Source organism: Episyrphus balteatus, chromosome 4, assembly GCF_945859705.1.
Source record: "Episyrphus balteatus chromosome 4, idEpiBalt1.1, whole genome shotgun sequence".
NCBI lineage: Eukaryota > Metazoa > Arthropoda > Insecta > Diptera > Syrphidae > Episyrphus > Episyrphus balteatus.
This window is the reverse complement of record NC_079137.1, coordinates 10,529,266-10,545,567: the sequence shown is the minus strand read 5'-3', so window position 1 is coordinate 10,545,567 and position 16,302 is coordinate 10,529,266. Positions and strand designations below refer to the sequence as shown.

The 16,302-nt window shown below is 29.2% G+C and overlaps 1 protein-coding gene across 2 annotated transcripts in view; it reads left to right on the top strand.

Annotated features, from left to right (window-relative positions):
- LOC129920174 (diuretic hormone 44) overlaps window positions 1-16,302 on the top strand; it is a 53,819-nt gene that overhangs the window by 30,736 nt on the left and 6,781 nt on the right. For both annotated transcript variants that reach the window (XM_056001400.1, XM_056001399.1), the window contains exon 2: window positions 4,466-4,592. In XM_056001400.1, the coding sequence (XP_055857375.1) occupies window positions 4,470-4,592 (123 nt within the window). In that variant the 5' untranslated portion in view covers window positions 4,466-4,469. The remainder of the gene's footprint in view (window positions 1-4,465; window positions 4,593-16,302) is intronic.

Sequence of the window (16,302 nt, the reverse complement as noted above, 5' to 3'; positions counted from 1 at the left end):
TTTTTTGTACTTTGGTAAAGAATATTTTTTCACTACCTACTGAATGTTAAAAAAATAAAATAAAATATTTAACAACTTCACTTCCATAGGAAAATAAACCGAGACTCGTCGAGACTCAATTGAGTATGTACGAAAATAATCTCTGATCGTATTGAATATTCAGTTGTAATTGCATTTAATCTCAGAATGAACAAGAGGAATTATTATTATTATACATATTTCCAAAAGCAATTTACATAATTATTTATTGTAGGTAGGTGAAAAAATGTTCAGGAAATATCGATGATGGATGAATTGGATCCAATGTCCCATGGATATAATAATGTCGTTAATTCGATATAAAGCCACGCTCCTCGGCCGAATACCGAATATTCGGCCGCCGAATATTCGGCCAAGGACACTCAGAAAAAAACGTTGGTAGTTTCAAAAATTTTATAATTTGTTTCAAGAATAGATGTAGCTTAAAAAATTCCCAACAACATCGTATTGTAACGATAAATAACTGAACTACTTTTAAGATAAATGTCTGTACACACTACCTTGTACTGCAAAGGTAGACATCTAAAATCGAATTATATATGAGGACTATTCGCCAAGATCGAACGGCGGACCCATACAAGTGGTGGTCAACACATACTACAAAATTTCATATGTTGACAACATTTGAGGAGCTGATTTCCAGCTATCGGAAAAAAATTGGAAAATGAGATATGCATGTCATTTTTTAGGTCTTTTCAACGCGCGTCTGATTCAATCAAAAATAATTTTCTTAACAGCACACAGAGATAGTTATTCAATGTCAAAAAACGACTTTATTTCCAAAACAGCCTATTGAACACCAAATATTTTTTCCAAAATGGCCTACGCAAAATTTTCTTTCCAATAATTCCTCTTCAGTAAAAAAAAATATCAATTTGACGTATGATAAAATGCCTCATTACGATGATGGAGGAGTTACAAAAGTAGTTTTCGTCATCACTTAGTTCCGTTCGTCCATCTGTACAGCGTGCTAGGACCTAAACAGTCTAACGATTTTAATTAAATTTTGTGTACTTAAGGGTTTTAGTAAATAATATTAAGAATCTGTGTTTTTAGTTTTTCTCGAAAATTTGGATAATGCTTGTGGTTTTTTGCGAAAATTGACTTATTTTTTAGCTTATTTCGTACCAATTTTTTTCAAAATTTAGACTATTATTTCTTATCATTTAAAAAAATTAAATAGGTATAGAGCTATTCAAATAACCAAAATAGACACTCCAAATTACAAGAGCAAGTACGTGCGATCCAGAAACGCATTTTAATTCAATTTCATTTATAAAAATGTATATTTGTTTCTTGTTATAAACTAAAATACTGATATTGATAAAGGTTTATTTACAAAAAATTTAAAAAAAAATCGTGATTTTACCTGCAAAAGAAGAATTTTTTAATAGTTTTACTTCCAAAAGAAGACATAACGCAATTATACTCGTACTTCCAAAAGCAGATATACCGACTTTTTAATAAGGAATTTTCAATATAAAGACTTGAGATATATTTATTTTAAAAACTTTAATTTTATTAAAATTTCGTAAATAATAAATTTGTAAAAGATTATTTTGCTCAAAACTTCCTTCAGGTCAGATAGCTGGTTTAAGAAATCACCTTTTTTCTTCTCCATTTGGTATTCGGTATTCGGCCGAATAGTTAAACTATTCGGCCGAATACCGAATACCAAAAAAAATAGGCCGAATGCCGAATAGTGGCCGAATGTTCGCGGCATCTCTAATTTTGATACGAGATATCAAATTGTCTTAGGTTTTGAGTGGTAAAACTTTGCGAAACTTGAAAATATTTCTAAAGGCTGCTGAAATATTATACTGACGATATAATATTGACGAACACGATTTTATGTTCTTCCTGTAGTTTTTTACAAGAATCCCAAGTATTTGATGTTAAAAATCTGTGAAAATTGTACATTTCTGAAAATTAAAAGAGTTGTCAGCAAAGCTTCTTTACTGAAGATAGAGATAGAATTTTCAACAGTTCAAAACTACTCGTTCATTAAAGTACAGTCAAATTAGGTTCTTACATCAGAAGTCAAAGGCATAAAAATATCCCCATACTTTTCCACTTTTACCCTCTTAATTTTTAAAGTCAATTTATTTCAATTTTTAAAGATGAATTTTTTTTCAGTTTTAATATAGAAGATATTTTTTAAGCATTAAATCTTAAACAAAATATTGCGTTTATCAAATAAATTAATAATAATTTGTAGTTCAATCCCATTACATATCCAGTTCCGAATTACTAAGAAATAAACTTTGTTTTAGGATAAAAATATAATTTTAAAATGTTCGGTATAGCTATTTTATATCGATTCATAAACAGACAGAGCACAAAATAGGATTTAGATAATAATATCTAATTTCTTACAATTCACAAATATCTTTGGAATATAACAAATTTCAAATTGTAAAAAATTTTAAGAATAAGAGGAAATATACGTTCAACTTTAACGTGTATTTTATTCCATTCCAAACGTAAACAAATGCAAATCCATATCTACTAAGTGTTTGTTTTCTTTTTGTTCTGTGATTCCTATCCGATCTCTCTAAATTGTTTGTTTTTTTTTCTCTTGACACTGGATTTGTTTAAAATTAGCATTAATTTTGATGTGCATTAAATATAAATGTATTCTTGAATTGAAAATAATCTGGTTTTGTTTATTTCAAAAAAGTGTTTTTATAAATATTTAATGATTTTTTTAGAAAGCTATATTGCATTAAAACTGCAAGTGTTAGACTTAAAAAAAACTTATTTTAATTGACATTTCATTCTAGTTTTCTATTTAATATATTCGAAAAAGCTTAATTGAGATATAAAACAATTTGTTTGTCAAATTGAATTAATTTGATCTTATCGAAAAAAGTATCAGTAGGTAGAATATTTTTTAAAGCGAGCGAAAATATGAATTAAAAAAATTAGCATTTGCGTGATTCACAATTATAGAGGGGAACATAAATATGATTTTGAATTTATTATATCTTTGTGATTGGTTTTACTATTAACATAAGTTGCCTAATCGTACAACCATCTTGATGGAAAGAAAATATTGTGTCACTTTGCTAAATTAAAAAAAAAAAAAACAACACCAGAATTTGGTTGTTATTTTCCTTCAGTCCATTAAGACTAAAATATTTCTCGTAAAAAAAAACTGAAATATTACAAAATTTCATATTCAATTAATTGTTTCTGAAAAGTCGAAAAAAATATAATACTCGATTAAATTTTCTCTGACATACTTTTGTAAAAAAATCGTATGGCGTATACGTACTTTTTTAGTTGTATGAATTGTGCAAATTTTTACACAAAAATCCCGAGTATTTGATTTTAGAATTCAGAAAAATTGTACATTTCTGAAAACTAAAATAGTTGTCAGCAAGGCTTCTTTACTGAAGATAGAGTTAGAATTTTCATCAGCTTTATCGAGGTTCAAAAACAAAACTACTCTTTCATTAAAGAACAGTCAAATTAGGTTTTTACATCAGAAGTCAAAGGCATAAAAATGTCCACCATTTTACCCTCAGACATACTTTTGTAAAACGAAAAAATGCGTACTTTTTTTAGTTGTATGAATTGTGCAAATTTTTAAATTTACTTACAGTGTTTTAAGAATACTTAGTATTTTTTTTAAGTATGTGTGCTACAATTATTATGTCATTTTGAATTTGCGATGCAAACAAATTTATCAAAATGTCAAAAGCCTAAAGTCCTTAAAACAATTGATATGATGAAGTGTTTGCTTAAAAACACAAACTTTGAATATCTTAATTAACAATTATCTGTAAAAAGAGAGACCTGTTTTGTGAAGTATCTATTATTATTAATTAAAAAACACTATTTGTAATCCCATATATAAAAAAAAAAACAATGTTCAACCATCAACAGGTCGAAGTAATCAATCATCTAATTTTAAAAATATTTAAATTTTTCAATTAAAAACTAAATAAATTGAATTTAATTAATATTTTTGTTTAACTAAATTTTATTCAAAGATAAATTTTATGTAACTAGATAAAATTTTAATTTATCTGAAAAACCTCAAAATCAATTATCAACAAAGCTCGTGTGTCTGATAACATATACATTATATTAATGAATAAATTAAAATAACACAATATTAACCAATTACTATATCAACCCCAACTAATAACCAATTTGATGTATATAGAACATACCCGCGTTACAATGACGACCATTAAACCACAACATTGCCACATAGTAGTGCATTCAACCGAAATTGTCAATTTTAATTAAAACTGATACACTATCCCAGATTCACCATCATCATATAAAATCCTATCATCAATCCCTTCGCATGAAAACTTTCATATCACCCCAATTATCACGACCATAACCTATTATCTTGTTCACTATATTCTATCAATTTTTTTTTTTTTTTTTATTTTTGTATCCTTTTCAGAAATATGAAAGCTACAGCGTTGCTCTGCCCGGTCATAACGTTACTTTGCGCTAGTCGGTTTGTATGCACAGCTCAACGAGGATACCATGAATATAATGCCATAGATTCACCCAGCAGTATGATTCAGGTAAATTAGTTCTTGAATAGTAATTTTTGTTCGATTCAATTCGATTTTTTTTTTTGGTTTTTGTATTTGATCACGGGATGTTCGTTACGCAGGTATTCCTATTCCCAAGAATGTATTTGATTTTTATTTTATCTCTCCTTTTCTTCCTTTTTATTTGATTTTATAAAAAAAGAATGCCAAAGGAAGAAAGAAGTTTTTTCTTAGGGACAAGTGACACCCTCATAAAAAAATTAAAAAAAAAAAACAAGAGAACAAAATTTCACTAATATCCTGAAGATGGTTTCTGAGAACATTTAGCGGACAGCCCATTAAAAAACCAGTGTCTATAAAATTTTCCTTAAATTTTAGAACTTAATGAAAAATATTTCACACAAATTGACAAAGTATCTTCTGAGATATGCTTGAACAAACCCGTCTTCATTTGATTTTTCTATCAAAATTGAAATTGCATCTTTGAATCTCAACTCAATAGCCATCGGCAACAACGTGCGACTCTTTATTAAAAATTACAAAATATACTTCTTCTCTTTTCTGACTTTGTTATAAAATTTAACATCTCAAGTTGCATCGGCAAAAAGTATGCAACAGTTTTATTGACATTTCACAAGACGACGATAGTCGTGGGAAATATGAATAAAATCACCTCGTTTTCACATTCAAATACAATTCAATGCAAGAAGAGACGATAAAATTACATAATTCGTGAGGTTGTATCAAGAGTAATGCAATGCTTTAACAAGTTGTTACGTCAAATTAACTCAATTCTTCAAATGAATTGTAGTAAATATATAGGTACCCTGCAGTTATTGATTTGACTACCAAACCAAACGATATACAAAGGATGCCACCATATTGTGTATATGCTTGAAGCCACAAGGATATTATTTAACAAAATACCACATATACACAATTTACACCTTGTTGCATGCGAAATTGTAGAAAAAACAACAACAAGGACTACAAAGTAGGACTCTTGTATAAATGTATGTAACTATACGGTTACTGTGCACTGTGCAGTGCGTTTACACTTTTAATGTCGATTAATTTGTCAGTAAATTTCCCACCGCACCATATGATGTCGTTTATATGATGGCGTAAAATAGGGATGCATATCACACGTGATTAAATAATACTAGAATGACCTTTTCCTCATTCCTTTTATATCAACCGTGATGTCAACGAAGTCCCTGTGACACATTTAAATTTACAATAATTTCTTTCTGTGTCGGTAGTAAGTACACTGATGGAAATTTAAACATGTTAATTTAACAATTTATCAGGTTGATAGAAATTTTTGGTTGAGACTCGTTTTTATGAATAGCATAAATGCATTAACTTAAGAAAAAGGATTTCTAATTTTTAATCCCAGTTTTCAAGTAAAACTGTTTTTGAATTGATTGGAGACGATAAATCGCATTTTTAAGAGAAAGAGACTAAAAAGATAAGTTGCCTTGGATGCCGATTTAGTACTTTTGTCTTTTTATGCTCTCTGCTAGAGAAAATGTCACAATGCCGTTGTTTTTCGTGCATATAAAAGGTTTCTAATTCACTTTTCTTCTTTTTATTTACGAGAGTTCCCGAAACGCTACCCAAACTTGATTTTTTTTGAAGCATTTATAAATCCTGCGTTGAATCCTGCGACAATGGAATTCCGAACAACCCGAATATTTTTTTTTTAATTGAAGGAAAAATTTTCAACTATTTTTGTTAAATTGTTTTCTCGATAATTTGGCCCGTTTAATTGCGGGTATTTCCTTTGTAACGGGTGTGACGCAGTAACTTCTTTTTTGTACTATTCACTAAATAAGGTATTAAATAGCTTTATTTAGTTGTTAATATATTTTAAAAATTACATTTTTCTAACCTGTCTTTCAACGTCACAAACTTTAAAGACAATATGTAACGGGTGTGCTTTGATTACTTTTAGAAGTCATATTGTAGATTTTTGAATGAAAAATCGAGGATATTGTGTTCAATATGAAAGAAGATTTTATAACGTTTTCAATAAGCATATTATATTTGAAGAAAAATTTATAAAAAACTTTGTTGTTATAACAAATTCAAATTAATAAACGGGTTTGACATATTTTTGTAACAGGTGTGACATTGTATGAAAAAACCTATTTATACAATAGGTATATAAACATGAAAGAACAAATCAATAACTTCCAATTTCAAATATTTAAGCACTATTTACACAATCAATAACACACTGATCGGCAAAAAACAAAAAAAAAATTGGGAGCAAGAACTCTGTTAGGTGATTTTAATTAACTTGAGTGTGCTAAACTCAAAACTGTTGCCAGTTTTATTCCATCACGTCTAGTTTTTGAGCTCTACTCATCACTTCTTTCGCTATAAAGTCTCAAAAAAATTACTTTTGAATTAAATGCTATTTGATATTTATTCTAAAATATATATTTTTCCGTATTATTTTGCTCTTTTCATATCCAAATCAGTAGTCAGAAACTGGGGTTTACTTCAAATCTGCTTCAAAAAAACATAAGTTACGTTAATCACTAAGACTTTGACATATAATAAATTTATATTTCAAATATCTTTTAGATAGAATAAACATATTTAAGACGATAAAATATAGCTTCTGAAATTGCATAAGTAGTTTTGCAATAAAAAATTTAACGGTGATGTAATTCGACGACAGAAGTCCCAAAAAACGCGTTTTTGACTTGTTAGTGATTCGGAATCAGCACATACAAATCCTTTAGAAAAGTATGGTTTGGTTCAAGCTCTATTTTCGTTGCCGACCCGTGTAATTTATATGAGTTAGAATCTGAGTAAACATCAAAATAATTCAGTCGAGATTTTTTTGAGCAAAATATTTTCATTTGGATAAAAAGTAAAGTTTTATCTAAGGTTTTTAAAATTATGCTTGCTTTGAAAACTTTTAAAGTGAAATTTTTGCATATCTTTTATTCAAAAATAGATTTCAAAAAAGATTTCATAGGGATTTTTGAAAAAAAAAGGGGTACCCCTTACCGAAAAAAATGCACTTACAAACATTTTTACCAAATCCATTGTTAATTTCAAGAGAAAAATTTTCTACCCGAACAAAAATATTGCGTGTCAAAAATTTTCAACATTAAACAATTGGGCTCAAAATTTTACGCCGAAATGTTGTTCACGAATAACTTACAAGTCTTTTCACTGAAGAAAAGTAAGAGTAGAATAATTAAAACCAAGCAAGTTTATGAAAAAAATTTATTTCATATGCAAGGACAATGGAAAACGAATTTAGTTCCAAAATTTTTTAATTCGTGAAGAACATTAAATAACCGAAATACATAAGTCTTTTTTCCGCAATCAAAAGTTGGATAATTTTTTGTCTTCTTTAAGTTCTTGAAGTTAAGGATCCTGTTTATTGTGTCCTGTTTGCTACTATTATCTACTCTGTAAACATTTGTTAAATTGTGTAAATTTACCAATTTTATTGTTACACAATTTTTTTTTTCTCCAAGTGTAACTAGACAATTGCTGGTGTGGAAATGAGTATTTCGTTCATCTGGGAACACAACAAAACACCATTCACACAGTTCAGAAGTATAATAAAGGTAAAATTTACTGTATATGAATGTTTTTGTGATAAAACACCGAAGGTCTTTTGTTACACCAAATGTTATTTCCTGAAATATCATTTCATTACCCCACATTTTACAATAACAACCATTACCTCTACCATCATCAACAAGTGTTTGTGTTAGTATAGGTATGTAGTCTTTTATATCGTAAAAAGTAACCTAAATACAATTTCAAATTAAAATAGCAAAAGGTAAAGGTAATTTTATTCCTAGGTTGATGTTGATGCTACTTCTACTGCTACTATACTACAACAGCTACTGTTGAATGAGGTGTGGGTTTAAGCTTTTGTTAAATATTTATTTTGTAAATAGTAATAGAACGTTGTTTAGAGAGAGATTGAACATACATACATACAAACATTATAAATACAAATTAAATAAAACTCATATACTTGTACAAATAATAAACATTCAAATTGTGAAGTGTTCATAAGACCGAATAATTAATTTTTATTTTCCTAATTCCCTGTTCTACGTTAATAACAAAAAATTAATGTGAATAAGAAGGATTTCATCTTTTTTCAATAGAAATGAACATCAAAATAAGCCTTAACGTATACCTATTACAAGTTCTTGGAAAAATTATTTCATGAGAAAAAAAAAGGAATTTTATCTGAATGTCCTTTGGTTGTCGTATATGTGCGTTAATGTTGGTGACAGCTTCCTTTCTAATCTTATCTACTTAGTCTGACAAAACTGAAAAGAAATTGTCCATTTGATTTTCTTAGACTTTAAAATGGGAATTTTGCAAAATTATTTATTAAAATGGGTATTTACATCAAGTTAACGAAAATTAAGTTTGAAATGGGAACCTTTAAACCAAAACTGATAAATTTTTTGATTTGTTAGTTGAAGATAAAAATTCAAGAAAATTTAAAACTCTTTCAAGAATATCATTGTGATGAAGAAATTAATCAAACTTGAGCCGTTAGTTCTTGGCGTAAAATTGTTCATTCATTCATAAAAATTAATTAAAGCAAAGCAGGAATTGTTGAAAGTTGAACGTCACTAAGCATTGGTTATTTGTGATCTTTTTGTATCGAAAATCTTTTTATTTTTATTGCTACTTTAAAGAGCGATTTCTTTGTATATTTTTAATTGAACTTTTTGCCTTGCTTATTCCAATAAACTTGTGAAATCAAAATGTAAAAAATATTTCTCTAGTTTATGCTTGACACCGATGTACATTGATCTTAGTCCTTTGTAATGCGAAGGAAAGCCAAAGCCAAAGAATTCCACATTATGAGATGAACTTTATATATGACCGAAGTTTATCAAGATATTAATTTTAAGACGGTAATTGCGGTTAGAATTTTTGATGGGAGAAATGAAACTAACTACTTCACTAGAGCACTGTTTATAGAAAAAAAAAAAAAGTGTACAAGAATGAAAGGCAGGTAACTTTTCGGCAGTCAGTTTAAATGCTCCATTTTGTACCCTAGTACCGCCAGCTTTTCGGTTTCATTAATCCAGATATCATTAATAAATAATGGCAATAATGGGTACATTGAATTTCAACAACAAAAAACAGTATTGAGATTTCGAAGCATTGAATTGTACTCGGTTTTCAAATCCCCATTTAACTATGCTATCAAGATCCGAATTCAAAGAACTTATAATAAGCAACTGTTCGAGCTCCACATCCGTGAAGCAGGGACATTTAGTTGGAAACCATTATGAAAAGCTGATAGTAAGTTGAGTCTTCTGCAAAACAATTTAGTAGATTAGAAGTTTTGGATAACAGGTCATTTTATGAATATAATAAAAGGAGTAGGAGACAATATGGAACCCTGAGGCACACCAGCATTAATGTAGTGAATATCAGATTTAAAGCCATCGAACACGCAACTTGTATTAAATGATGAGAATGGTAATTACTTATCCAATGAAGAATGCAAAGGAGGAAAACCTTCTGCTACAAAAGATGTACTGCCGGTTATTAAGAAACTTTCGTTCTTTAATAATATTTCAAGAGTTGATGATTAATAAATGTTACCATGAGTTTGGAAAGAATGGACTTTAGTGCAATATGGGCAGTAATTGGGAAAAGAGGAAGATTTGCCTTTTTTTGAGGAAAAGTTGGACAAATGCATTTTTCTAACTACTCGGGAAAAGTCCAGAAGAATGATATAGATGAAAAATTGGATTTGACAACGTAGAAGAACGCCTCTTCAGAACAGAACATTGGCGGGAGTATCATCTAACAGTGGATTTGTATGTACATATATTTATTTATTTATTTATTTCTTCATCAAACAGAGCAATAATTTCTCTTATAGACTACTTAATTATATTTAACAAAAAGATTCTTAACTTAATCCATTAGAATTTATTATTGAAAATAGTTTTTTCTTAAAACTTTCTCTGCTTAAGTACATGTTAAAGTCTACAACACTACATGCTGAGTTTGCCTGTTTTAAACAACGTGTTATGTGTTCATTGTTACCATAATTTACTCTATGAAAAGGGACATTAAACAAATGAGAGTGCCTTAGTTCACGAAATGGTACACGGAAATTTATAAATGAAAGTTAATCAGGGCAATTGATTTTGTAGTTAATAATATACCTCACAAACATCACATCAAAACACTTTCGACGCGATTTTAAAGTTTGGATGCCAAGTAATAAACATCTAGAGTTATAAGAAGGCATCTCGATATTCCAACGCAAGATGCTCCAAGCTTTCCTTGCAAAACGTTTCTGGATTTTCTCAATTCTTGCAGAATGGACTGCATATATTGGATTCCATATGATACAACAATATTCTATTATAGATCTTACATATCCAAAATAAAGAGACCTAAGAGTAAATGGATCAGAGAAGTCTTTTGAATTTCTTGAAATAAAGCCAAGCATCGAGCTAGCTTTAGCAACAATATAGTCAACATGACCAGTGAATGTAAATTTTAGGTCGAAGATAACGCCCAGATATTTTTTCCCGGTAACTCTAGATAAAGAAATTCCGTCAATGTTGTAGGAGTAAATGATCGGCAATGAACCTCGGCTAAATGTCATACATTGGCATTTAGAAATGTTAAGATGTAAATCATTATGACTACACCAAGCTGATAGCTTTGACAAATCATCCTGAAGGTTAATGCAATCAGTAAGCGTTCTAATACTCAAAATAATTTTAGATCGTCGGCATACATCAAGCAGATACAGTTTCTTAAAATTGTTGGAATGTCATTTATAAAAATTAAGAACAAGACTGGTCCTAAATGACTTCCTTGTGGTACACCGGAAGTTACTTTTACTGGATCCAAAAGAATATTATTTATTTTAATGTATTGAATCCGATCTACAAGATATGATCCAAACCATTTTAATAAAGTAGAATGAAAACCCAATTTCTCAAGCTTAGTAACTAGTATAGAATGATTTACTGTGTCGAAAGCTTTCGAAAAATCAGTATATAAAACGTCACATTGAAATCCATGTTCCAGGGAACCTAAAACATAGTTACTGAAAATTGCTAAGTTTGTTATTGTGGATCTTCTACTTGTAAAACCGTGCTAAGCAGGAGAAATTATTTCTTTTAAAAGGAAAACAAGTTTATTATAAACCAGTTTTTCAAAAACCTTAGGAATAACTGATATCTTGCAAATTGGGCGATAATTAGTTACCTCATTTTTGGATCCGGACTTGAAAACTGGTGTTATATACCTAAGAAATCTTCCATTCATTTAAGAAGTAACCTTCCCGTAAAGAAAGATTGAAAATATACTCAAGTGGGACTGCAAATGCAGAAGCACATTTTTTTTTAAATTATAGGGGCTATACCATCAAACCCGGGTTGTTTATCATCATCCAATTTTTGCAGTTCATCCTCAAGTTCATTCCTGCCTACTGCCTATCTGCAACTCACCAATATTGATGATTTTATTGGAGATGTCTTCAAAAGATGTTCTTTTTGCACTAGGCGGCTTGAACACGGATCGAAAAAAATTTGCAAAAATATTGCAAATTTTTAAGGGGTCACTGGATGTTTCATTCTGATAATGAACCGAATTGGGAATGCCAGTAGAATTTTTTTTATTATTAATGAACTTCCAGAAACATTTACTATTTTTCTTGAGCTTTGATTCCATGCTAAGTGCATATTGCTTGTAAAGAAACTTGTTTAGAAAATCGAACTGTCTTTGAAACTCTAAGTATTTATCATATAATGTGCTATTGTTATTTGATATATTCACTTCTATTACGTTATTCGTTTCTACTAAAACGATTTGCTCAAGGAACAGAGCTTCAATTAGAAATTTAACTTCGAAGTTCCCTCCGCTCTTCTCCCGTCTTCCCTATGACATGATAATTTGAGCGTTACAGATATTTTTGGCCCGTTCGAAATTTAATTGATTTTTTACTGTCATGTCATTTTTATACTATATAAACATTTAAAGTGCCTACATACTTAATAGAATTGAAAAATTTGGAATTTTCTTTACAAAACTTTACATTAAACTAAATTTTAATAAGAACTTCCTCAATTGAACGACGAGTTCATTCTAAATCTTATACATTCGTGCCACCAAAACAAGAATTATTAGATTACACAATACATAACAACTGTCTATCATAAGAAATAGAATGGATTTTCGTTTCACATTACTGACATGATTTCGTGTTTGCTTAATCATTGTTACGGTTTATAAAGGACATTTCACATGACAAAACACTTAGATAGCCATAAAGTTCAATGGTTAAATCTGATGCAATACCAAATGTAACGAGGTAAAACGAAACAAATGTATTAAACATCTTTGTACAAAGATTTCTTAGGAACCATTAGACGTACAAATTGCTAGTTTACAAATTTGAATAGCTCCCAAATAGACCATTAAAACCATTTATAATAAAAACATTTCTCCCATAAAGAAATCAATTTTTTTTTTTTTTCAAAAGTCTTTTCTCTAAAATAAATGAGTAAAAACGTATTTCTTTAATTTATATACATCTCACGAAAATCAGACATCATAATTAGAAAACTGCAAGCCATATGTGGTCTGGATGGGTTGTCTCCATGAATGCACACACCAAGTGCAATTCATCCAACTTCGATTAAAAACTTTCAAACAAGTTTATAATCTTGCGTATAGCTGTTCTAAAGCTATGTGTCTTTTGATCTTAATCAAATGCAAATAATAATTATTCCAAAGTTTTACTTCACTCCAGAGAGGACTTATTTGATGACAGATTTCTATGATGATGTCGACGATGATGCACAGAAAACTTATTCTCCATTTATACTAACAACAACTTCATCATATCCACCTCTTCTGCATTACATTCTGCCAGAAGGTGCTATAATAGAAGTTCTCCCTTTCAACACGTGCATAATATTGTTATCTCGGAAATTGCCAGCGGGCGATGTATATAGTATTTGTGTGTCTGTGCCTTAACTCAACCTTCAACTTACATATTGCCAAGTCGAGACTATACAATGAATCTTTGTTTTCCCAACTATAACCATTTTACAGTGTCATCGTGTCGTCCTGTTGTCGATGTCGATATCTACGAAACGATACACTTGTAATCGGATTGTTTTATCCATCAGGCATAAAACTTTTTCAATCATTCTTTCTTGGAATCAAAGTTTTTTGTGTGTTTTCAACTGGTTGGGGGTATTTACAACCTTTCTTTGTATACCTAACCTACCTTTTAAGCAATTAACCTTTGAAATTGTATTAATTTTCCAACAAGTTCTTAAATACCATGAACACCTAACCCCCCTGAAAAAAAGAATGTTGGTTCGTTAATTTTTTCGGTTGGTTATAATTTTGACGCACGTTCAGACATTCATTCATTTTAAACTTTTTTATTTTTTTTTTATTATGTTTTTTTAACCAGAAAATAAAAAAACAAAAAGGCGTGAGTGACACACAACATGTCTTGTTAAAACGTTGATTTCTCATTTGTTTAACAAATAAACGTGCCACAATGAACTTTTGCGTTCTCTTTTAAAAATTCCCAACTTTTCTTTTTGTTTCTGTTGTTTTTTTTTTTTTGTTCTTGTGTGTGTGACTTCAACTTGAAACAAACTTGATTTTTGAGTTTTCAGTCAGTTTATCCTAGAAAATGTTGGGTTTACACATTCTCAAACAATGTTCACACATGATGAGGGAAAGGTTCTACAAGTAGGAAAAGTTTGAAATTATGTGAGAATGTTGTTGCAAGAAATTCTTAAGCGATAAGCTAAAAATTTGCTCAACAAAAAACAAACTTATTTTCGGAGAAGGGAATGATTGATGTTTTTGTTCAAAAATAACATTTTATCAAAGATTGTGAAATTCGATATGTTGACATTAAGTAAATTAGTAGATGTTTAACGGGTTTGGTGGTTTTAGTCTATTTTTGCTAAAAAAAATTCTTACAAGCTTTTAAGTTTTTATATGTATTAAAATCGCATACAAATTTTAAAATTTCCCTTTTTTAATGGCGACTTTAAATTTAATGGAGTGTGAATAAATTGGACCTAAGGGTCCAATGTGATGGTGATGAAAATATGAGAAAATAGTTAATATGAGAATATGGATTTATTTGTCTTAAAATGTAGGTAATTTTATTGTTATCCAAAGGCGAACATCTAAGAATCAATATTATTTCAATTCTGATCTCCATTTTTAACGATTTTTAAAGTTTTTAAAAATTTGTAATAAAAAAAATGAGTTTGAGTTAATAGTTAAATGGCGCCCAACACGAGTCTTAAAAACCAGAATTCTTCCTATCCACCCATAGATGTTGAAATATTTATAATTTATTTTATAAATAAATGGAACTTCAACCAAAATCAGGATGGTTAATTCTTATTTGAAAAAATTAGAATTTTAACTGGCGGCCAACGTGAGCTTTTTTCTTGTTTTTTGTTATTTTAAATAACAAAATCAATTTTTTTAATTTCTCTACTGAGTGTTTAGAAGGCACTTGATGGAACAATTGAATCTTAAAAAATAAAATAAAACAAAACATTTGTTCCTTTGTTCCACAATATATTTAAAGTTTTAAATTTACATATTTATTTTATAAATTATACAAAAGAACAAGTGTTTTGTTTTATTTTATTTTTTAACTAAATCTATACTTTTTTATTTAGTTTTTCCCAGTTTGGACGGTATTTTTATGTACTTTACGCATTTTTAATGAACATAAATATTCTAAAGACCAACAGGCTTGATATTTTAAGCAAATAGAATCCCTAAAAGTGAGTCTTAAAGTCCTCACTAAAACAACCCTAAGGTTCACTTATTTGAAGCTCATTACAAAGAAATCTTAAGTGATTCCAAAGAGAATACTTCTGTACAGAACCTATAAACCATTCAAGAAGATGACTTGCATTGCGTCATCCAATTTGGAATTTCTATTTTACATTATTCATTCAAAAGACAGCCTTTACAGATTCCTGTATACATTTTTTTTAAGTATTTACCAATATTTTGCTCTTTGACATTTTATTTTTATATACCTGCAACTTTTAATATAGCATCTTCCGCAAAAAAAATATTAAATTTATATAAAAATGACCAAACGAAAATTGTGTTTGCACATCAGTAATTTCTGTCTCAAACAAACAAACTTTCAAAAATTGTTCTATTTCACTCAAAGGACAAATCACTTCTAGTTGACTGTTTCGATGATTTCTTTTGGATTCTGTTTGCAAAACCACTGTTGCGAATCAATACCTTACACAAAAAAATATACTTTATTTTTCAATATTGTAAAAGAAATCAACAATACAATACCTACAATATTTTAAATTGTCTCACTCTATTTTAATGGTAATTTCCGCTCTCAATCTTACAACTCAACCTCTTCATAAACATCATTACCCTAAGAAGATATCTTTCCACTTCGTTGAAAAAATAACAGCGAAATAAATTTATCACCCAATTGTCTTCTTATTTTTTTTTTAGCAAAAGTAAAGGAATTGTCTGTTAAAAACATTATCCATTGTCAAAAAAAAAATAAATTAAACATTTCATTTGAGTTTCAGGATTACTATTTGCAGCTTTTCCTCTCATTAAAAGCTGTTTTACAAACAACTTAGCAATTGCTTCTAACAAGCAAACAAACCAAAACAAAAGGGCACACAACACTCTTAAATTGATGGTTATTTAT